The following is a 23,883-nucleotide window of genomic DNA, read 5'->3' on the forward strand; positions in this document are numbered from 1 at the left end:
GTCTAACCTGGTGGTGACAGCCACAAGCCAATAGAAGCCCATCCACGGTGGCCTCTCCACTGCGAGAACCCGCACCCACTCGCCACTGTGAACAGCATCTCTGTTCTCTGTCCTTGATGTTCATACGGAGCACACACACAGAAGTACGTAGGCACTCGGATCGTCGTGGTCATGCGGACTAATGCAAAGAGAGTCCGGCAGCAGCTGTGCGTCACCGCGGTGAGACTCGTGAGAGAGAAAGAGCGAGACTAGCAGCATCGGACCCGAGGCGATAGCGCTTGTTGACTAATGATGTCGCCTGGATAAGATACTGGACTTTGCATACGAGGAGTATTGGATAGGCAGACGCGGTCGCGAGTGTGTCATTGCCCACGGCCGATTGTGGGTGGATGGGGCATGCAGGACCACGTCCCATGACTGTTTTCCCTCTCAGCTAGCCCGGTAGTTGACGGCGATTGCGTAGGGAGGGCCCGTGTAGCGTGGCGTGTCAACAGTAGGACTTGTTCTGCTCTGCTCTGCCATGCCATGACGATGATTTCCTTGGTGGTTTGCCTTGGTTTGCCGCGATATCGTCATGATGGCAAATATTGTTCAACGGGACTAGGTAGGTTGGGGGAGGAGCAGCGAAAATGAGGCTCTTCGGACAAATGCCTGCACGTCAGCGAGGCTGTGATCGCGGAGACGGAGACTTGTGGATGTCGCGATCGGGTGTCGCCATCGATGCATCACCATCTGCTGTAGCTCTGGTTGCCTCTTGCTAGCATTGAGTGAAGTGAGTGAGGCAGTGAAAGGTGAAGGTGAAGATGTGTGTGCAGCAGGTGGTGTGGCCGACAGCCGGCAATCTCCTGGAGGTGTGGCGCATGGCCCGTGGCTTTGCGGCTGGCTCCAAAGCAGCTTAGCGTAGGGCCCAGCAGGGTCTTAGCGAGGGGCCACAAAAACTGGGCGACTTCCATTTGCTTGGGGTTGGGGCAGGCAGCACAGCCCGGGCGGCTGAAAATCAGTGAAGCAGGAGCCTGGAGTTTAGTGGTCTACAGTGGAGGCCTGACACCCATGGATCAATTGACATGACGGGCATGATGGCCCTGTAGTCGAGCCCTTGCAGGCGGTCACTGTTAGTGCTCTGGCGGTCGCTGTGCGGAGGGCGCTAACAGGGACCGCCCAGATGCGGACCGACGCCATTGCCCGGCGTGTCCCGCTCTCCACCGTCTAGGACTCATTGAATGCAAGCTTCAATTGAGTTGTGGCTGTCCACAATCCCAGACCAGAAGAGGCACCGCTTCAATCGAAATCGCGCCGATCGCCGAAAGTCGAAGCTACTGTACGAGTACTGCTGGTGCTGATGCTGGTGCTGGTGCTGGTGCTGGTCGATGCTATGCAGGTGAAGGTTGATTGATGCCCTGCTAATGCGATGCTAATGCCAGGCAGAGAGGCATCACCATCACCAAAGACTCTCTCTGGCGCTACTGCTGATGCTACTGCTGATGCTACTGCTGATGCTACTGTACGAAATCAATTCGATGCCACCAAAGCTACTGCCAGGCAGGCAAAGTCTGCTGCTAACGGCATTCGAGTAGTCAGTGCGGTTTCTAGACCGAACTGAATGAGTCAATCGTCAATTCCCCCCCCGTCGACACCCGCGATCCGAGACGTGCGTCAGTGTGTTCTGCATCGCATCGCTCGGCCTGGACCGCCGTCGCTCGTTGGCCAATTGTGAGCATGTGCTTGTGCCTCGGTGTACAAGGTACCTCAGGGCTAGAAATCGCATCTTGTGCAGGACCTGAATTGGTGCTCCATGGCCAGCTTCATCAGCCGCCCGGGCAAGGCGCGTCTGTACCGTCTGTCAATTCAATTTGATGGTATTTTCAGTCTTCAGCCGCTGCCGGGTCGCTGCGATTGGCCAACAGCGTGCGTTTCGAATAAGCGCAGATGCAGCAGAATATTCTCGGGAGGCCGTCTGTGCTGCTATTTTCAGCGCCCTGCCGTTTCGAAATTCTGCAGCCTGCGACGGTGCAATGGCCGTGAGCACAAAGAAGCATTGGATCGTTTGGCTCCCTCTCTCTCTCTCCCCCGATTCGATCTAGATGAGATTGGATGCCAGAATTGGCGGCAGCCTGGTGTTCACCTTTGATCCAGTCTACTGTACCTCTGATCTCACTCACTCGCATCGGTCCCTTTGAGCAGCTTCAATTCATTCCGCTCAACAACTGCCCTTTCCCCCTTCTGGCTGGCCGCTCAGGAACCTGCCATGGCCGAAAACCCACCGTCGGTGGCTATGGACGCTCAGCCGCTCCGCGATTGGACTGGCTTCCCTCTCTCGACCTGCTGCTGCGCATCCACACCACACCCGGACGAGACGGACGTGGAGAACGAACAGGAAGGGAGTCATCGGAGAGGCCCTTGGACTCGCTAGCGCTGTGGAAGATGCCTCACATGCCTCCCCATTGCCAGTAGGCAGAAAGCGGAAAGACGGCAGGGGTTCAGGCGCAGGACTCTTGTCGAGACTCGACATGGCTGGACAAGGAGAGTGGAGGGGGCGTGTGAAACAGGCACACGACGGCCAAAAGCGGCCAAGGTCTTGTCCCTTCTCGCGCACTCCCTCGCTTTGTCTTTATAAGTCTGCGATGCACCCTCACCTCGTTCTCGATCCAGCATTTCCAGGCAACAAACGCACAGCAACCCCACAAGTTCCATCTTCTTTATACTACTGCTACATTGTATTGCATTGCATTCCTGACAAGGATCAGAGAGGGACGGACAGACATTGAACACACACACTTTGTTACAAAAGGCTCTTCATACCCACCCTTGGCTGCATCTTCTCTTTCATCCTTACACCAACCAACAACAAGAACAAGAACAACGCCAACGCATTCCATAAATCGGAGTCGTCTTTGAACAAAAATAGCCATCGCACCGCACTTGATCACACTCAAAAAGACCAGCTTCGGCGCTCACTCGAACGCCTTGCCATCGCAAAGACTCTTGCTCTCTCCCTCACCACCAGCTCAACAACAACAGCGTACGACGCGCACCTTGACCCGCCACAAGTCGGACACAATGTGCACCACCAACGTATACACCTACGTCTACTCAGACGGCCACAAGGAACAGTCCCGCCAGCCCGTCTTCTGCTCTGCTTCACGGCAGGGCAAGGTCTGCTCCAACAACGTCGTCTTCCAGCACCCCAACCAGTACATCCAGCACTCAGAGGCATCCTTCGGCACCTCGCCCAGCTCTCCCTTCGTCAGCCAGTTCCCGCCCACGCCCACTTACAGCCCGCGATCCGGCACACCAAACTACCGCTCCGGTGACGAGTCCGACCGATCGCGCCGCAGCACCTCGAGCTCGCGGCGCCGCTCCGCCAGCCTCTACATCAATGGACAGAAGGTCTACGACCTTGGCCGCGATGGATCACGGCGCGAGCGCATCGTTCTAGTTGAAGGCCCGCCTACTCCACGAACTCCTCCCACTGCCTTCAACTTCCCCAGCGCACCGCCCTCGCCCAATGCCTCCGCCAATGCCTCCGCCTCGCCTTCTGTCTACGGCTCTTCTCCCCGCGACTCTGGTTCCAGCTTCTCCCGCCGGCCCATCATTGTCGATGGTCGGGTTCCTCGGGATGAGCGTGTGGAGCGCAACGAGCGTGTGGAGCGGGTTGAGCGGCCTCGCATCCAGGTCGAGGTAGTCGAGGCAATCCCTCCCGCCGCCCGCAGCACTTCCAAGCATGATCGCCACTCTTCCACCAGCTCTCGCGACAGCCGCGGACGGAGCAGCGCCGACGACGAGGAGACCGTTCGACGCCGACGCGAGCGGGAGGAGCGACGGGTCGAGAAGCAGCGCGACGAGGAAGAGGAGCGACAGCGCCGCATCCGCCTCCGCATCGCAAAGGCCAACGCTGAGATCAACAAGCGCCCGCCCGTGCCGATGCCTCCCGCCCCCATCCGCGCCTCCTCCTTCAAGACCACCGCAGCTGCCGGCGATGACGACGTCAAGAAGCTGACGGACAGCGTCAGGCGCATGAGCTTCGAAGAGGAGCGCCGTGAGGAGAAGGCCCGCGACATTGCCCGCAAGCAGGACCAGCGCGAGGAAGACGAGGCCCAGCGGCAGCGTCTTGCCGACCGCATCAGGCCGCGCCGCCGCTCCACCATCGGCTCCGGCGGCCGTCGCCACCGCGTGCTCTACGATGATGGCGGCTATCGATGGGAGTAAAGGAAGTCGGATGATGATCTTCTCCGTCTACCATTCCCTTTGTCATTGTCTTCACATTGACATCCTTTCCTTTTTCCTTTTTTACTTCTTTTCCTTTGTATTGATACGAACTACTTTTTTGCATGACTTGAGCATATTGCCTGTATTACTTGGAGGTGGAAAAAACAAAAAGCCATCTTTCTTGACAGCGCCTTTTCAAAAGTAAAAAAAGAAACGAAAAAGAACAAAAAAAAGGGCATTTGGAACAGCAACAGAACACATGTGGTTGGCATTTGGATTTTTTGACAAGCAAGCGATGATTTTTTTTTTTTTTACTATTTATTTCCTTTTTGGAAACCTTTTCTTGTATACTATGAGTTTTGATGATACCATATAATACCCGATAATGAATATCAGTGGAGTTTTTTCTTCTTCTTGGAGTATTATACGAGCACATATCGCACATGCAACTGCGCACTTTTTTCTCCCGCTCTCGTGCTTGTATACACACGCCCCTTCATCTACATACTACATTTCACGGGCCAAGGGCTGCATGGTGACAGAAACGAGGTGGTCCGGACGCAATAAGCAAGCAGTGGAGTGTTTTGTGTTTCATTCCACCGAGTTCTTGGTCGCCACACTTGTCCATCTCAACGTGTGAATGCCCTCGAATTACTCCTTCACTACTATATAGATAGCTTCATTCCATTTTCTCTTCACAAGTGATCGACTTTGAAGATTACTCTTACTAGAATAGGGAAATACAACGATTAGTCTGGCTAAACCGGCTCACCTGGCCACAAACCGCAACCCTCCCTCGCCCGCCCATCTCTCCCATCGTATCCCATTCTCCCATCCCACCCCCCTTGTGACGAAGGATGCATTCTGCATATGCATCATGCAAGTTCCAAATGCACCATGCAAAGACCGGGCTTATCGATAAAATGTGTAGTTTCTACACAAGCTGCCAGTTACGTCAAAGCGAGCGGGCCTGCGCCGCCCAGTAGGAACAAGATGCGAGACACCATGTTTTGGCGACGATGCTGGAATCCTGGCCTTCGTGGATTGAGTCTGGGGATACGATAGGCTGGAGGGGGCGAAATGAGTGTGAGTGGGTGCATGTATGAGTATGGAGACAGGGGAATTTGAACAGGGATGGAGAAGAAGGACAGGGTGATGGGGAGAATGTTTTTTCTTCTTAATTTTTTTTGTGGGAAAAGAGTTGATGTTTCTGTGTGGATTTCTGGGATATTCATCTTTTTTTTTTTTTTAATTTATAGGATAAAAGATGCCGTTATTCTAAGTGAGCGGTTTATGGATGCGACTGGAGCCGACATTGCGCGATTATATTTCTCGCCGAGGAAGCCTTTTTACAATAGACAAGGGAGAGGGAAAAGAGGACAATAACGAATGCGATCAATAAGACGGATGATGAAGAAAGAATATCACGATGCGATCAAAGTGTGCAAACATATAAAATGTGTGGTTGCCATCACGGGCGCGAATAGCTTCAAAGACGAGCCGAATGTCTCAAAAATCCAGGTTCGGGCACCGGCTAAAAACCGTTCTCGTGATGAAACAGATTTTTTGGTCCCAGCTTTTACCTAACCCACCATCTCTGTTTTTTTTTCTTCTCTCTTCTCAAAAAAGCATGTGTTCTGTTCCTGGTCCAGCAACCGGCTATTCCTATTCCCCCCAACAAACACCATGCCGCAAGCCCACTCACACTGATACTCACACGCTTTTCGCACTTCAACTCACACGGACCCGGTAAACATGGGAAGAGACTGAGGAGCAACATGTAACTGTAACATGTCGCATGTAACGCACGCACGCACGTCCCGTCCCCTTGCCCGGATCACATACATAAGACACACACGTACATTACAGTACATTACATGGACCGCACCCAGAAGCAAGGCACGGCACGTCAAGGCTAGTCCATGTATGTAGTCCAGACGACGCCGTAAGAGAAAAGTAGTAAAAAAAAAAGCGGGATACTCACTTGCAAGGGTTGGAACGAAAATGCACACACCCTCCCCCCCTCCCTCCATTTTTTTTTGTACTTTTCGGACGACAGAAAAAGTCACCCGGGAGACCACGCGGGAAACTCGGTGTGGAGGCCCGGCCGGATTGTGCAGCCAAGGAGGGCGGAGATGGGGCGTGATTGGGTGGATGGGCGGAGAGCTTGAGAAAATGGACCGGAAGGGAATCTCTTGTTCAGCTTGCTTCTGGTCGGGTCGGGCCAAGGGTAAGCTGGAACTTATACAGCTGAATGAAGTAGTAAGTTGTGAAAGCTGGGGACGGGAGAGCTAGAGCTATGAAGCTGGGGGCGAGGGCGGATGGCGCGGTGAGAGACGGAAGGGCTTCGTGTAAGTGAGTAAGTCGAGGAACGGCTAATACAGTGTCGACGGTGAATGTAAATATAGATGGGACTAAACTTGACCCAAGAAGGCGCCAGCAATACGGATGTTTGGCAGGTGATGGCCGAAGTAGAAAGAAAAGGGTTGGCCACTGAGACCCGACACAAGTCAAATGTGTGTCTGGAGAGATGGGGATGGGGAGATGGCATGTGTGATGTGCCGGCTTTTGCCATGCCCGGTTATATAGAACGAAGAAGCGAAAAGTGAGGTGGTGGTGGCGAGCAGTAGCATCGGCCGAGAAAAAAAAAAGAAGTTGGTGTGAATGCATCAAAAGAGGCGGTGTGTCTCCAATACCCGGGCCTATTTTGCATGCACACTCGCATCGTATCTACTGTCCATGTCGTGATGGGGGGGACCAGCCGGATATGGGCCTGGAGTTTGTCGAAAGCGGGATTGTGGCTTTCTGAACGTGCATATTGTCCACCGCTCGAGGAGAGGGAGAGTCGAGTTTGACAGCGTCGGGCTACTTGAGACTAGACATGGATTCGGGGTTGCGGTAGCGTTGCGGTTTATGCATCTTGGAGTGGTCACGAGTGTGCTACATGATGCAAAGGGGCGAGTCATGGTGTTTTTTGGACGACGATGTGTTTTGCAGATGCTGAGGGAGACTGGGTTGAGGAGGTTGTATTGAAGCTAGATTGTGGTCCTCATGATGTCTTTTTCACATGGGATGTGATATGAATGCGAGCATCTGAATCTTGTCATTGGTTATCCTGCTTTGTATCGATGATATCAACTGCAAAGAGGATTCGACAAGGATCAAACTCCCCGTGCCATGAGAAATAGTGCCTGATAGTGGAATGTGCGTGAGTGAAATATACTCTTATCTGACGTCTCCTGTGATGAGATCTTTCTTTAAATGCGAATCATGGACTTTGAAGTCTGTAATATCTGGAGCGCCCTTGTGCAGTTTTTATATACGGCAGCCATTTTCAATCTAACCTATTCAAAGTTGCAAATTTAGTACGATATCCTCCTTTCTAATTCATATTTTCACATCATTTTCATACAATTCGTTCAATGAGGGTGCTTATAAATCATTAATCGAAGTAGTAGTTATCTAGATATGCATATGTATTGCACAAAGAGACTGCTCTTTATATCACTAGACTAAACGAATAGTAACCAACTATGTATAATTCTCTTTCATATCTTGTATTTTTCCATCTTTCGTCGTTTCATCTTCAGATGCTCAACGATTTCTTTTTATTCAGCCGGTTCCTCTATCTCTGAAACAATCGAAAAAAACTTACCAAATGCCCCCAAGTCACTTAATCAAGTACCGGCATAACAACACGATTTCTCCCTTGGTTATGCATGTCGGCATCTGTAAAAGTAATAACGGCCCATTGCTGGTCTGAGTTTTAGGCTGTTCATTTTCCTGTACACAGCGATTCGCTTCAACATGACAGGCAGCCGCCGTTTGTCCTACATTCAACGCTCAATAGTAAACTCAACCCTGGTTTAGAGATCTCGAAACGCTTTAGTCCCAATTAATATGACCATTCTATATATGGGAAAATCTCTTCTGTTCGAATCTGCAATGAGTGTAGTGTTGTGAGTTCAGTAGGCATCATAATACGGATCATCCTCAGCTACGTCGGGGACTTGCTCTAGCAACCATTCCTCCATTCTCCCCGTCCATGGCCATTCAAAAATCACCTTCTTTCCATCTTCTTTGATCATATGGGGGGTTGATTCCCCAATTGATATGCTCTCCAAATGTGGTAGGACAGATAAAGCTATTCTTACCGCTTTCTCCTCTGTCTCTGCCACTGTCTGTATCACTCTGCGATGATAAGCTCGCCCTTCCGGCCCAAAATAAGCATTACCGCACATGGGACCCCCATCGAAACCTAAAGACAGCTGTCCCGCCCAAGGAAGCTCAAGGTGTCTTATATTTGGGTAGCCGACAAGTTCACGAAGAAGAATCTAAGTCTGTTAGATGTGAAGCATCCCACCCTGCTCTTGAATGCTTACCTTGAGGTATGGGTCGTTGGGTCGTTGGATGATGATGATATCATCGGGCTCAAGATTGAGGTCCTTTTTCACCATTTGTAGTTTCTCTTCTTCTATCTTCACGTAGTGATAGTCTTCGTCGCCATAGTCTCTATACCTACTCATACCAACTCTTCCTCTCATTGATAGGGAAACGAGATTCGGCATGGCTCTGAGCAGATCTGAATATCCATTATAAACCGAGTCTCCATGACTTTGCGTTGCAACTTACCAGACAGAAGAGGCTCGGTCCATCTATGTGCAGCTTCATATTTGAGGGACTGGATGGATGGCACTTTAGAAGTGCTCTCGATAAAGAGCTTTTGGGTATTGGTGGACTCCTTGGCTTCCAACTCTCGTAGATTCGGACACATGGGGATGAGATAGAAGGAGGACTGGCTTGGGATCAGTTGAATGACCGACGGGAGTGACAGGTTTTTTTCTGAAAAGGCCTTTTCAAAGTAGTCGGTAGATTCCTCAGAAATCTTCCAGTCTATGCGTTCCAAATTGTGCATCAAAGTCAGCACATCTGCAAAGAGATCGGGTATATCGTCCCCGGGATTCGGTGAATCATATCTGGATCCGTATGTCCCGTCGCTGACGTAGATGTCTACGTAGAGATGTTTAACCGAGTCGAGGGCCATGGGACAGTCCCTCATTTCTCGCAGCCGTTCTCGAGCATTTCTCCAAGGCGTCCTGCTAGTGTCCCATCCATTGTCCCATCCATTGTTGTCCCATATATCGTTGTTAATCTCCAGCCGGTTAAAGAGATCAGGCGGACACACGCGGCCATCAATTTCTCTGTAAAGTTCGGAATTTGGGTCGCACAGCTCTTGGAATGGGTCGTGGCGATTCTCCAGCCATTGCAAGTTTTCGTTGACCCACGGGTGATTTATATCCTTGATGAAGATTGGAATTTTACTAGTGGTGAGAATCGGCGCCACTACTTCATAAGTATGCTGGAAGAATGAGTAGAAGTAGGACTGCAACGGGGCATTCAAGAGGCTCATCGTGACCCGTATTCGCGTGTCTGTCGGCTTTGTCTTTGAGCGTGTAAGCGGTCAACTTTCTCCTCGTCGGGGTAAGCTGGCCTTTAATATGATTCATTCATTGCGTTGGACGGATCCGGCATGGAAGCCTAGAATGTACATATGCAATATCCGAGTGATGCGCTGACGCGTGGACAAGGTATCGCTTTAAGGAGTTTCGGAGAGTCAAGACGCCTGGAATGTATGACATGAACCTTTTCTTGGCGCAGAGCACAGCCTAACACTATTTATAAAGAACATGTGTCCTTTAAACCTCTTCCACAATATGAGCAACACTTGTTCTCTTGCAGCGCAGACTGAAACAAATCCATCGCGATTTGTGTCCGCTTTTGCATGTCATTACCCGGCCGCTATCAATGAATCGAGATATTAAAAAGCTCTTCCGCTACCTAGAAATACATAGTCACGTTTGATAGTCATCTACCTGAAAAGTAGAGAAAAAAACCATCGCTGCTATGGGTTTTATTAGTTAACACTGTATAAGAGTAATGCATTGTTATTTGTGCGGATTAGATATTGAGGAGCTACTTAGAAACAGCGTTTTCACAAAGACTATTCATCAGTAAGATCAATAATGTGCTTGCTGCTTTTCAGAAAAAATTGAACCCAATCATACATTTTTATACATCATCTCTTTGCTATATATATATATATATACTGTGGCATAGGTGCTCATTGGCTCTAATTCTGAGAGACATAGAGGGCAGCAACAAGACACTGAAGGGCGCTGCTCTGGCTGCTGGCTGTAGCAGAGCCAAGAACATACGGACCACCCCAATCAGCACCATTAAAGCAGTCGCCTGCCTCGACGGCGAGATCGTTTTGCCAGATGGACTGGGCGTTCTTTTCCAAGAATGCCTTGTAGGCTGGGTAAGGCTGGCTGTGATATAGCTTTTGGAGGTTCCTGGCAAAGACACCCTTGAACTGGAGGTTATCACCGCTGCAGTTGTGGGACAGATCGCAGCTGTCGGCGAGAATGCCGTTGCTGTCGACCAAATGAGCCATGGTGGCATTGGCAATGACACTGGCGGATGTGAGGTAGGATGAGTCTCCCGTGGCGATGTAAAGGTCTGCCAGACCGCCGATCACAACGCCCTGGTTGTAGGTCCAGGTTGGCTGGTTGTTGTCGTTGACACAGGTGTTGCCGTTGACAGCGTCGTTGACAAGGCCTTGGCTGTTGACAAAGCCGACCTTTTGGAACCAAGTCCAAATTGTCTGGGCGGCACTAAGATATGTCTGCTTTTGACTGCTAGGGACTCGGTTAGCGAGACCAGCGCTGATGGCAAAGTAAAGCTCTATCAATTCATGTTAGCCTCTTACACCCCCCCGTCGTCAGCCACGAGGCGAAGAAAGAGCTTACCATTGGGGATAGCCAATGGGTTGTCGGTTCTGGCTTCGCCTTTGAACCAAGGGAGACCACCGCAGTTAAGATTGCCCCAGCCGGCATTCATATCCTGCCAGATTTCAATGGATTCCGTGAGGTAGTCCTGAACTCCGGTGAGATCGTAGACATCTTGCCATGCCAATCCCCACCAACCCTCATCGTCGCTACATCGTTTCATTATCCATCAACGTCTATTCAATTGGTTATCTTTCTCTAAACAAGCAAAACAACTTACTAGTGACTTGCTAGAAAGCCTTGTTCTCTCTTCCTGAACTTGCCGGGAACTGTGTTCGCTGATCCCTTTGGCACAACAATCTTACGGCCGGCGCTGTCCAGTTGTATAACGCCATGAGCAGGCCCACCTCCCTTGAGATAGGTGTTTTGCCACATCCCAGCAGTCCTGCTCTTGACGCCACTATCGAGCGCAGCCAGGCTGGCAACTGCTGTGATCATGACACCGGCTTGCCAGAAGTAGTAGGCGCCATCGGGATAGAGAAACAGGCCGATGTCTTCGTCGTACCATCGGAGGAGTTGGTCACTTGCAAGAAAGAAATCGTTAGTAAAGGATAGAAACAAGTGCCATTGGGTGGAAGCTCAATAAAGGAAACTCGGATGCATCAGGGATCTTACTTGGAGCAACCGGCGTTGACACCGTAGGACGTGTTATCGGCATAGGCTCCAGCCGCTACCAACGCAGCCAAAGCAAGAAGCGTCTTTCTCGCCATAACGGATGTAGAGAATGCCCAAAAGATTTAACTTGATCCAACGTGTTGAGAAAAAAAAGGTACAATGCCTAGAGGCTGTTGAGGTTTATATTTCAACACAATGACAACTCTCAAAGAACCGCCTCGCCCATCAAGAGATGCGGGTGCTGCGACATCTAATATCATGCCCACTTATGTGCCTTTCATCTTTTAAACTCATAGCTAACTCAATCGGTAAATGAATTCCGTCGATCAGTGATGGAATAGTCCATGGATCACGGCAATTCATGCCTGTTACATTATATTCGCGAAAAAGTCTCCTACTCCGGTATGCCGTGGTCAACGAGGAACCCAAGCAGCGAGCTAAACAACTCCCTGTATTGTAGGCCATATACGAGTCAGGGGACAAGCATGTATCCCATTCCTTTACAATCTCCTCTGGCTGGCACTAGTATTGATTCAGCCTGTTTGTGAAGGCCCGATGTTGATGCGATGGTGAGCAGTCAGCCCACCTTCAGGCACTCATGGCAAGGCTAACAATCCCACCAAAACATTTTTCTCTCCGAAGGTTACATATCACTTGTAAGCCCCTGCAGCTGGCTCCGATGCATCGTTCTTCTCGGCTTCGGCCATGAATACTTCATGATAAATAACGAGCATCTCTCGAGTAAGAAGCTTGAACCTGCTGATAGAGCATGGCTATGAGCTGCATGGAAATTGCCATCATATCCCAGTAGACTCTGCAAATGACGGCAGGGGACTGGAGTGCTACTATAAGGAAAGGATAGCACCTATTGAAGAGCCGACACCAAAACAGCTAATATCGGCAGTTGTATCATCCATAGCGACGTTAGGCGCTAATAACCATCTTTTGCGCAACATATGACCATACGGATTGTCCTTCCTGTTGCGGACAAGTAGTAATTATGCATCCGATTTCGAACTTGGTCCTGTCATGATAGCCATTGAAACATTGGCATGTTCTTATTGGCGCGGGAGTTTCCTCATATTCTTGTCAAGATGCGGGGGAGACTGACTCCAGAAATTGGTCCATCCATCTTACAGACTCCATGTTCTTCCACATGTTTGTGGAGAGCTGTGGTCTTGGAGAAGAGTGCTCTAAGAAAGCTCAAGGTTTTGCGGTCTACTCCGTACATTTGATGCCGTTATGTAGCCTCTGCATGTTGTAACGAGTGATTCCAATGGTATTAGACACGAAATGATAGAGACGGCAAACAAAATGGAGCCCACCACCAGAAGTAAGAAGCGGCCGCTTTCCACCTAGATATGAGGAACAATTGACCCAACACATACTGACAATTAACATCAGCATTAACAAGACACAAGCAGTTTCTTTTTTGGGCCAGCTCAAGGTGGAAGGTGTTGACAAGCGGTCATCTGTCTCTATTCCTTCGTCCCACATAGTTGCCAGGAGCTAGGCTAAACACTGCGATTCAGAAACCTTCTATTCGCCAAACACTCTCTTCGCAACACTTTGCGGGGTTATTATGGCTGCCTAACGTTACTGAAATCCGGGGTATCAATTACACATCCAAGCGTATCCAAGCGTATTGAAAGTGATGGTTTTGGTGCCTGAGGCATTTTACCAAACCCCCGGTTCTAACTTGAGGGGCAGGGAATCGCTATTATTCGGCATGTCTCTTTAGACAGGTGAAAGAAAGAGTTGTTATATTAATACTATCCCTGCTGCTTGAAACAAGCTGGATAGGCTAGCATATAAAGAGCAGACCACTGCTTGCGAAGCCTGCTGACTTTCTAATCTGGCGGTGCTCCAGTATGTTGAAGAAAAAGTCATCCTCACGATCTCTATGCCTTTTAAGTATGTTGCAACTGTAAAACGCCTTTTGTAGTCGCACATCATGCAGAATCTCGCTGCACTGGCACTTGTTGCCTTGGGCTATTTCATGGTAGGAGTATCTGCCAACTCCGGTTACGCAGGGAGCTGCACAAATATACAGATATATCCTCCCGACGGTAATACCAACTACTGGAAGATTGCCGCGGACTGCAAAAACAACGCGGGGCAGACGAACCTGAATACCAAGATCAACATCAACACGTGTTTCAGTAACTCAAACGGAGTCCTTATTGCTCAACTGAAGTAAGAAATACCTTGGCATTGTCGGTCACTTTGAAACATTCACTCACGCGCATATGTATAGTGGCGCTTGGGCATCGTCATGTACGAATGTGATACTCACCGGGACGGTTCTCAGTGCCAGTTGTCGCAACCAAGGAGGCGCCAGTATCAGTACTTCAATAGACACAAGTAAGTTAATCATAGCATAACGTATCATTGTGTTTATTGACATTGTTGCAAAGATAATGTTATTGGTAATGCAGATGGTGCTCTGTATTGCTTCAATCAGGGAAATTTATAGGCTATAAGAGGTCAAATCGTATTGTCACAGATCCCATTTTGTATATGCTAGAAGGACATTTCGGTATGGATGGAAAGAAAATAGAGATTTGTTTAAGCGTTAAATTAAACACAGTTTTTATCATTTAAATCTGGTGTGAGAAGATACTGGCTTATTTAGCAAGATGTAGTTACGAAGGCTGCCTTTATTGGTCCCATCTTGGGCCGCCTCTTTCCCCGCTGCATTAAGACAGGCTGTAACGGCTTGTTGGAACACGTCGTCCCTGCGACTGAAATACTTATAGCTGATTAATTTTAACAAGTGTAACCGAAGCTCTTCTTTGGATGGCGTTTCTTTTGCACAAAGAGGGTTTATCATCAATATCTCGCATCCTTATATTTTCCCACCTTGTCCAATTCCTTTTCCAAATACATACTCAATACAATCTTTATATCCAGGCAGCTCCTTTATCTCGTCAATAGTTAGCAATACCCTAACTAAATGCTTGAAGGGTATTTGGTTAAGAGCTAGTATAACTGTGAGACTTCTCTCTTTGTTACACCTATCCGCATCCGCGAAAGCAAGAATAGTCCTAGCAATCCGAAGCATTTGTTTTCTTCGCTCAGTCGGGTTAACGATTCGAACGCCCTCTTCAACGCGTCGAGAGACAAGCATTATAACGCTTTGCTGGTAGTTCCTTGATTTGACTCCGAAAAAGGCAAGAATTTTCAAGGCCAAAGTTTTCAGGCTGCCGGGTTGTATCTCTTCAGCTGCTGCAAACAAGTCGAGAGTAGCATCAAAGATAGCCTCTAGGTCGTGAACCGGAATATCATTACCAGTAGATGTATGGCAATCCAAATGAGCTTCTCGAGCCATTTCAAAACCTGTTTCAATAAAAGGCTGTAACTTGGATGCCACACAGCCGATTCCCTGCTTGATAGCTGTGCGTAGCACTCCCAGACCTACAAGCGTAAGGCCAAGGGCTTTGTCATATTCCGAATACTTGCAGCAGCTTTGGTATTCTTCCCATCTCATGTGTGCAATCTTGTCAATCATGGAGTCCATGCTTTCCATACGTCTCGCTCCCAGTTCCACCACCAACTTCTCACTGAATCCGGATAGCAATCTTGGCCTCGGACTCAATGCTGCCGCTCTCAGGAGCTCAATGTCAGCTTGTCCACAGACTTCAGCACTGAGTTGATCTTTGGCTTTGATTGCTACCGACAATCGCTCCGCAAGTATGCGAATTATTTCCTGCATCGGTGCTTCTCCTTCCCTGCCAAGATGCCCTACTATGTCATCCATTGCGATCATCCAGACCTTGGAGATAACAAAGGACAAGTGCCTGAAACTTTTGCCGCGCTCAGTAGCCACCAAAAGCAGTTCAATACCAGGTAGAACAGAAGCCTCTGCTTTTTGGAACTTTTGTTGCAAACTCAGTTGTTCGTTAAAAAGGTGTCTCTTCATCTCGCTTGCTTGCTTCTGGACTGCCATTTCCAATACTGGCTCTCCCAAACCAGGATAGAACACGAGATTGTTCAGTGCTTCGACCCATATGTTCGTGATGAATCCGATTAGTTGTCTGTCATTGGTCGCAATAGCAGTGTCCAATATGTTCACTGCGGCTCTAGCCATTCGATATAACACTTGTGAGAAATGTTCTCCTCGGCCGCCTTGGATAAGTGTATTTGTTGATATGCCGATATAAGGCGATGTCACACCATTAGTGCCAGCTGCATGATTCAAGATGGATTCACCGTCTTTATTAGCAGAGCCTAAACCAAGAAACTCGGACAAGTCGTCTCGAAGACGCAATATATGGTTATTTTCTTGTCTTGTTGTAGGTACGTCAATGTCATTTTGCGACATCGTAGCCACCTTTATCACGTCCTCGAAGGAGTCCTTACCCAGCCTAACCAATGCTTTGAGGAAAAGAGTTTCGCCATTCTGAATTGCTTTTTTCAAAGATTTCTCGGATTGTTTGATGAGACGATTGATCGTTTCCATGCTACCAGCTCTGACGGTTGTCCTAAATACTTGTCGCAGAATCTGTTGACGATCATGCCAAGGGAGGTCGCGATCCTCGTCGTAATCCACAGTCCCTTTGCCTCTCTCCGACAAAACATGCATAATGTCTGTATGTCCACGAGTTTTTGCAACTTCGTACGCCGTGCCCGTTCGTCCTATGGCTTTACTAATTTTAGCGCCGTTCTCAAAAAGTAGAACTACCATGTCCCGGTTTCCCTGGTATGCTGCTGCTAGGAGAGCTGGTCCGAGTGTACCGCTTCGATCATTGACTTTAACGCCGTGCTCGAGCAGTATCTTGACAGTATTCAGGAAAGGGCTCACATCTAGTCCTGATTTGAGCCCCATAATGGCAGCTGTCACGGGGGTCCCGTATATTTTGTGCGTTGCATGGATATTTATCCGTTTCGAGCAAAGACGTTTAACAAGTTCTGTGTAGCCGTGAAATGCCGCAGAGTGGAGAGAAGTGCCGAATGGCCAGTGTTTTTCAACGACTTTGGACTCTTCATAACGTTTGAGAATTGCATCGGCACAGCGACAACACCCAATCAAGGATATGACTTGTAAAGCCGTGCCAAAAGAGCTTTGTTTCCTTACGTCTGCCCCGGCCTCGACAAGGCACAATATCACATCTTCATGGTGCTTCCTACAAGCAATGATGAGGGCTGTTTCTTTGTTTGCATTTGTTCGATTGAGTTCTGCCTTTTGAACGAGGAGCTCCACAGCCTGTAAATTCCCGTAACGAGCCGCATAGTGTAGAGGAGTATGACCATCTTTGTCTTTCGCGTTGATATCCGCCCCATTTCCTATCAGTTTCTCAACGGTAGAGCCGACATCGTATATTTTCATGGTATTCCGTAAAGCCCAGTGGATGGGAGTTAATCCATCGTTATCAAGCTTTGTCACATCGAACCATTTCCTTGAGATAAAAACATCAAAGAGCCCGGCAAGGCCATAGTAGCAAACAATTTGTTCGTGGTGAACTCTGACTGGTGATCTCTTGCCCATAATAAATAAATAGACTTGAAATGCCAACTGAAGGTTCCCAAATTTGACTCCTTGACATTTGGCAAACAGGATTTGTAGCAGGTCGAGGATTGTTGAATACCTCTTTTCGATAGCTAGAATATTGTTGGATATGAAACTCTTCTGAATGCTTATGGCCCACATTGAACAGACAAATGGTAAAAATGGATGATTATGCATCACCAACTCAAGGCTCTCTGGGTTACAACATGTGGCATCGTCCAGAGATCCTTGGCCAAGTTCCAGAGAACACAGGTAGAATAGGCAGAGCTCTGCAATTTGGATGTTGTAAGCAGTCGGCTCGTGTGTTCTAAAGAATTCAAAGGCCGTAATATGACAGAATTGAAAAGTCCCAAGATGCTCGTTGAATTGAATCAGATGTTCGGAAGACAGGTCAATCTTAGAGGTATCGTTAACCAGATCTTGATGAAGCTTCTTGTTGATGGTTCCGTTGGCATCAAGGGACAACGCTATGCACATGGCATCTTTCGACATTGAGCCCATGTTAGATGCGAGTAGGGCCACCGCCCTTTGCACTATTTGTTGCTCTATTGCGTTTTGCAAGACCTCAAACTTATAAGCATAAGTCTTGTATAGATCTTCTAATATCCTAGGAGGAGAGAGCTTTAGTAAAGCTTCTATGACTTGCGATTCTTGCTTCATTTGGCTAATGCTTGATGCTTGTAGGCTAACCCATAGGAATCTAAATTATATCCGTCAGTGAAAGTAGAAAGAGAAGGATTCACAGCACTTACATTCCGTCTGCCTTTTTGGCCAATTCTTCCAATAGTTGTCTCTTAAGCTGTGGATTTCCCTCAAGGAGTGCTGATCTGAGATTTTCTTCCAGATATCTTTCAATATCACTCCTATTTTTCTCCGCTGTAACTTGAACCAAAAACAGCTGACCCGTTCGTAACTCATCGGTACAGTTGCAATGGCGAGAACTGATGGCTACACTAAGGCGGTAGCTGCTCATTTCATACCGGAGCTTTCGAGCTAATGCGTTGAAACCACAAACCACTCGTTCTTGTGTGACGCTAGGAAGTTGATCAAACGCATCAACGACAATATATATATCTCGTTTTGATGAAATAAGCATCTCGTGAAGAGCATTCTCCAATTTCTCGAGGCTTGAATGTTCATCATATGTATCGGTCGATCGGTCTTTGGATTCGTTGATCGTTTGCTCCCAAAATGTCGTTAAAATATCTCGGTAGAGCTCATCCGTGTTCTGATCATCTTGAATATGAAAGCCAACATAGTAGTAGAGCAATTGGACCGTACCGGGGCCTTTTGTTAGAAACTGATTCTGATGAATGCATTCGATTACACGAGACCTGCAGACCAAGGTTAACCTTTACTCATTATATGTATAACGAGGACAGTTGGTATAGAAACTCGCATCAAAATTGATTTCCCACATCCGGCTACTTGATAGTCAGTATAAACATGTGTGCTATAAGTGTGTAAACTTACGACCGCCATGAAGCCAGAGTAAAGAGTATTCTGCCTCCATTTTCTCCCAGGACTGGAAAGCACTCTCTTGTATTAGCCACTCGCAGCTATTCGAATTTTGCCATTTTGCTTTCAAATCTCTGTGCTTTCCCTGTGCAATATGCTTTAAGGACGAGGCTGCTTGCCGGTGATCCAGACTTGTTAGTGCTGTCAAAGTGAGGATAGTAGGCGGTAGAAACTTACAAGTATTACTGCCTTCTCTGTGAATGTCGTTACTTTTTTCGGACATTGTAATAGGAGCTTGACAGAAGGATTAATCTAGTCCTACAGCAAAGAGCAATGGGATTCTCCAGAAATCCAATCATTAGGAAAAAAATCAATCTTGTAGTTTAAACAGATCACCATGTAATTGTCAACATTATACACTCTTCGCCGCAACGGGCCATGCTCATTCAATTCCACCACTCACGGATCTATCACCCATATCTTCCCACGTATCAATATTTCAGAACCCTGCAGCATAGAGGTCTATCGACCAGTGACCCGCTTACCGGAGCAGAATACTAGTATATTTAGGCAGGGGTGGAACTGCACAGCCTCACTTACACCCCGTTGTCGTGGGGATAGCTGGGTTAATAGGCCATCAATCGCTATCGCACCGCTATATGTCTAGGACTTCAATGAAGCAATCGAAGCGGAAATCGGTGTTTAACCATTGTGAGCCAATAAAAATACAGGTAACCTGCCTATCGTAGAATGAAAGCCTATTAATAGATACATCCCTTTTTTTACAAAGTTCCCATGCACCAGGGAGCACGAATTTCCAAGTTGAGCCGACTGTTAAAAATAACCTAGAGAAGTCGGGCACGGATACCTCATGCTGTATTAGCTCTGTAATGAATTCGATTGGTTGAACTAGGCCGGCCATGGGGTTTGCATGGGACCAAGATGCAGTATGCTATTTTTATCAACATTTCGTAGCTGATACATGCAGGAGAACGGATCACATTTGAGATGCCTATTAAAGGAGACAGCGTCATCACTCTCTCGGCGATCATTTGACTGAGCATTAGTGATACAGTGGCCTCTTTTTTCTGGTTAATTGCCTAAGAGGCCTTGGGTTGGGCCACGACAGTGACCACACTCCTTTAGCTAGATGAACTCAGTTACGTCTCAAAATCGCTAGATCCAATATCAGATGATCATTTGCCAGACACTGTGGCTCGGCAGGTGTACAGGGCAAAGAGGATCCAATAGACTGAGGAGCTACTCTAGAAACGGCGTCTTCACAGAGAAAGACACGTCTAGCTACAAACATCTATAGTAAAGATAGAGTATATTCAGAAAAAAGTATTGCATCGCTATCTTCTCTCTCGCTGTATACTACCTATTTAATCTCTCGCTTGATTCTTTTATCCAGATGTTCCTATAGTCTGAATTGTGAACGATAAACCCAGGTACCACAAACGACTATGAGACGTCGGATGTGGTATTGTCGAGGGGTTCGGGAACCGGCAGAGTAGCAACTCGCTTTTTCCGCATCAAGATACTCAGCATATTCCTCCAACCTGGCCCTTCCCTCACACTATTGTCATCTCTCCCCCAATTCAGAATCATGGGGTTATCATCGGTTTCAAGTTCACCGTTCCGGGCATTGGTAGTATCATACGTCTGCGGGAAGCTGTGGTCACCAAAAATGACCAATCCAGATATGTGACGACTGAGCATGACGCATAGATAATGTATATCGGAGATGTAGCCCGGCTCTGAATCCTGTGTCGTTGCCGCAACAAGAATGATAATGTTTCCTTGGCGGCCCTGGAAGTCATCAACTGTAGCAGCTGGAGCCATGGATGAGATTGCCGAGTACCACGACTTTTGCCTCTCACCCTCGATGAAATCGACGTTGGCTTCGTAGGGTGTGATGATGAAGATGTCGGCGGGGGTAATCATTGTCTGTGTTACTAGGTCGCGGACAAAGTCTAGCGCGTGCCAGGACTGAACCGGATTACATCCCGACCCAGTTATTGTATTGAAATGAAACTGGGATCCTGTGCAGTTGATAAACGCCGCTGCGAGCTTGTCTTCGGGAGGAGGAGCCAACTTGGGAAACCTCTTCTGCAGAAAGGCTTCCAGTTCGCGACCACACGCATGCCGATCCAAACTGATATCGCAATTGGGTCCATAATAGGGATCTGGCATGCCTATGACTACGTCGTGACAGAGGTCGAACAGCCCAGCGGCCATCCTGAGTTGGGTCCTCAAGCGAAACACAGGCCAGCCATTGCATTTGAAGAAGAGAAGAGCGGAAATTTTGCCATCCTGCTCAAACCTGTTCATGGAGTGGCCTTCCTCATCTCTTTGGCCAAAACTCACCAAGCGAGGTTCAAGCTGCTTGTCGTCGCCACAAATAAGACACGGACGAAGTTTGTTGCCCCATACGGAGTAGAGGTCAGGACGGCTAACATTGTTTGCTTCGTCCACTGCGATACCCTTGGCTACGGTCTTCATCCAGCGCTCGTATGGCCCTTGACCAGAAAGGGATATGTTCGTGCAAAGGATATTAGTACAGCGCAGAATCTTCTTGAATATGGCCTTGATGAGGTTGGAGTCCACCGTACGGCCTACTCTGTAATCTCTATGGCTAATTGCCCCAGTTGCCACATCACGAAGCTGCCTCAAATTCCGTTGGCTATCTAAGTATGACTGTAGCGAATGTATTCCTGCAGGATCATCAGTATGAAGTGGACGAACCGCAGGCGATCGTAGGGCCACGAGTAGCCAGAATGCTAGGGACAGGCGCAGTCTCCATTTCGGTTTAGGATCAAAGCTATCTAGAGAAGCTGCCTGATCTCCTATCCGAGGACGTTCGAGGAGGTTTTGAAAGGCAGCTACCTCGTCATCTTCATCGTAGCCACGAACAATGAGGATACGATTAGCTCGACTGCCGTCTAACCCCTTGGCTTCGTTGAGCCGGCATGTGAATCTCTCTGAGATTCGATGGAGATGCTCGGCAAAGTTGTCAGCTGCGGCGTCTGTAGCAGCACATGCATATATCGGCCCGAGGGTGATAAACATGCCGAGGGTGGCTACGGAGAGGACCGTTGTCTTCCCAAAGCCAGGATCCTTGCATCCAACATAGTGAGTATCGTCTCTCGAAGGAGCAGGGTGGAGAGACTTACACCTGTAACAAGGCCAAATCCTAGGGGTACCCTGCTGAGATATGTGCATAACCTTTTGCGATCGCTGGGGACAACATCCTCCATCAGAGCGTCGATGACGTTCTGGGACTCTGGAAGCAGGTTTACCGCTGGCAGAGGGCGGTTTCGTGCAAGGCGCATCCATGGCTGCGTCTCAGCACGCTCCCGCAGACTTTTGTAGGTTTCGAAGAATCCATTCCCGAGCAAAAGGTCTCTGTGCAAGCTCATGTTGAAATCCATGGGAGATGTGGCTCCCGATACTTGCCGAGCCGCCTTGGGGTCAAATTGAAGCACAGCCTCGACCTTGCGCTGGCATGATTTATGGTCTACGAGAAATTTCAAGCGTACATGATACTTTTTTTTCTTGTTCATTTGCAGGGCATCTTCGTTCAATACCTCGACATTGAGACTAGGGCGAACGTTTCTCTCCTTTGGCCGACGCACGGTAAGGATCAAGTGTTGGTCTTGTAACAGATTGCAAACCCAGCGTGCCCTTGATAAACCCTGGTGTACAAGTGGGTTGAAAATGGCGGAGATGTGGACAACTCGGGCTGGCCATTTTGCTGGCCCCGTGCCATTGATATGAGCTCGAGCGGTAGGATCGTAAATATACAGGTATAGCGTATCGCTATTGAGAAGGCAGCGCAAAGCAGCACCATACTTTCTGAGGAAGCTCTGCATCGGTTGCATGATGACGTAGAACTCGTCGATATGCGGTGGCAAGGAGCCCTCCGTCGAGACAAAGTACGCTTCCGACTTTTGCTTGAAAATCTCCCTGGCTGCCTCATGAAGCCAAACGAAATCCTGGACTTGGGACTGTGTCATCACTGCAAGGTGATCATTGTGGTCCTGAAATGACCATTGTCGTTCGAAGGTGCTGCCCTTTTCAAGAGAGAGCATGTCATAATAGTGCTCCAGATTCCAGCTGTGATCTGTGCCATAAGGGTAGCTGAAGGGTGATGGTATGTACTCTGGGACAAATGATTTCGGGATATCTTCCACAGGCGAGTCTACCACAAAACGGAAAGTTCGCTGGGAGAGAGCATCCAGTAGTGTTTGGCTTCCAGCGATGGGTTGTGATTGTTTGATCCATCCTTCACCTGGGTGGCCTGGGTTGTCAAAAGGCATTCCGAAATGAAGGACAACAGGATCTGGGCCATCACCGAGATCAATTTCCAACATTGAGAATTTGCTTCCTCTTTCAGGCAGTGACTTGGCTAGAGCTGGTTCCATAGGCTTAACGGCGTGAATCAAATGCGTCAGGGGAAATTTGACCGTTATTTGGTAACTAAAAGATGGTACAGGCCCTTTATATCGACGTGGATTAACTAGGGGTGCAAATTGCGCGTTAGGACAGACAGCAATCATGATTCACAAAGATCTCACCAAAGTAAAACGCCCCGAAGCCGTTTCCCTCTCCCCACCGTCCGCGAAGAATACTAATGGTAAATACAAGGCACGCAGGATGACCTGAGACCTGACGCACCGCGAGTTGGCAGCGAATGTTGGTTGGCAAGCCAAGCTCCTGGCCGCCTAGGAACCCATCGTCGACGACGAGTGCGCACCGACTTTGCCATTGAAGTGGAAGCGAAGGTAATGTGACTGGAGCTGGTTGCCGCTGAGTGGCATCCGCCCCCTCAGAATCGCATGAATGTGAATGTGAATATGAATCATCCGGGGCGCCCTCTTCAATGGACGAGCTGTGCATGCAGGATGCCCTGGAATGACTGGATGACGGCATCGTTACTGTGATGATACAATCAAAAGAATGCCTTGGTGCTTGAGTTGAACGATAGTTGGATGTAGAATAGAAAATGGTTGGGGGAGAAGTGCGCACTCGATGTTGTTGACAACAAACAATTGACCGGTTGGCAGAAGATAAGCTTCCGCAGTGTTAGTCAGGGCGCAACTACGAGGCGATGGCTGCACTTCCCCCATAATGGACGCCCAAAAATTGAAGCTATCACTGACATTAAATGAACTGGACGAAGATAAACACTAGATGAAATGACATGCTGGTATGCAGCAGTAAATGTATCTCCAACGTGCTACA

General features: G+C 48.5%; 5 protein-coding genes across 5 annotated transcripts; 1 reads left to right on the forward strand and 4 right to left on the reverse strand.

Annotated features, from left to right (window-relative positions):
• Positions 1–3,057: 3,057 nt before the first annotated feature.
• On the forward strand, positions 3,058–4,206 carry Triagg1_1392 (uncharacterized protein; the record flags this gene model as incomplete). The annotated part of the gene is made up of 1 exon (XM_062895457.1): positions 3,058–4,206. The coding sequence occupies one exon, from the start codon at positions 3,058–3,060 to the stop codon at positions 4,204–4,206; it is 1,149 nt and encodes a 382-aa protein (XP_062759731.1).
• A 3,965-nt stretch (positions 4,207–8,171) lies between these two features.
• Positions 8,172–9,616, reverse strand: Triagg1_1393 (uncharacterized protein; the record flags this gene model as incomplete). Its single annotated transcript, XM_062895458.1, has 3 exons — positions 8,172–8,540; positions 8,589–8,680; positions 8,839–9,616. The coding sequence occupies 3 exons, from the start codon at positions 9,614–9,616 to the stop codon at positions 8,172–8,174; spliced, it is 1,239 nt and encodes a 412-aa protein (XP_062759732.1).
• Positions 9,617–10,336: 720 nt separating this feature from the next.
• Triagg1_1394 (CAZyme family GH76) lies at positions 10,337–11,764 on the reverse strand (the record flags this gene model as incomplete). The annotated part of the gene is made up of 4 exons (XM_062895459.1): positions 10,337–10,950; positions 11,016–11,203; positions 11,275–11,577; positions 11,670–11,764. The coding sequence occupies 4 exons, from the start codon at positions 11,762–11,764 to the stop codon at positions 10,337–10,339; spliced, it is 1,200 nt and encodes a 399-aa protein (XP_062759733.1).
• Positions 11,765–14,517: 2,753 nt separating this feature from the next.
• Triagg1_1395 (uncharacterized protein) lies at positions 14,518–17,838 on the reverse strand (the record flags this gene model as incomplete). The annotated part of the gene is made up of 1 exon (XM_062895460.1): positions 14,518–17,838. One exon carries the CDS (start codon positions 17,836–17,838, stop codon positions 14,518–14,520), a length of 3,321 nt encoding a protein of 1,106 aa, XP_062759734.1.
• Positions 17,839–20,100: 2,262 nt separating this feature from the next.
• Triagg1_1396 (uncharacterized protein) lies at positions 20,101–23,063 on the reverse strand (the record flags this gene model as incomplete). Its single annotated transcript, XM_062895461.1, has 3 exons — positions 20,101–21,336; positions 21,385–21,756; positions 21,813–23,063. 3 exons carry the CDS (start codon positions 23,061–23,063, stop codon positions 20,101–20,103), a joined length of 2,859 nt encoding a protein of 952 aa, XP_062759735.1.
• Between the last annotated feature and the right edge of the window lie 820 nt (positions 23,064–23,883).

Source organism: Trichoderma aggressivum (assembly GCF_033847375.1).
Source record: "Trichoderma aggressivum f. europaeum strain CBS 100526 chromosome Unknown scaffold_003, whole genome shotgun sequence".
Taxonomy (NCBI): Eukaryota; Fungi; Ascomycota; class Sordariomycetes; order Hypocreales; family Hypocreaceae; genus Trichoderma; species Trichoderma aggressivum.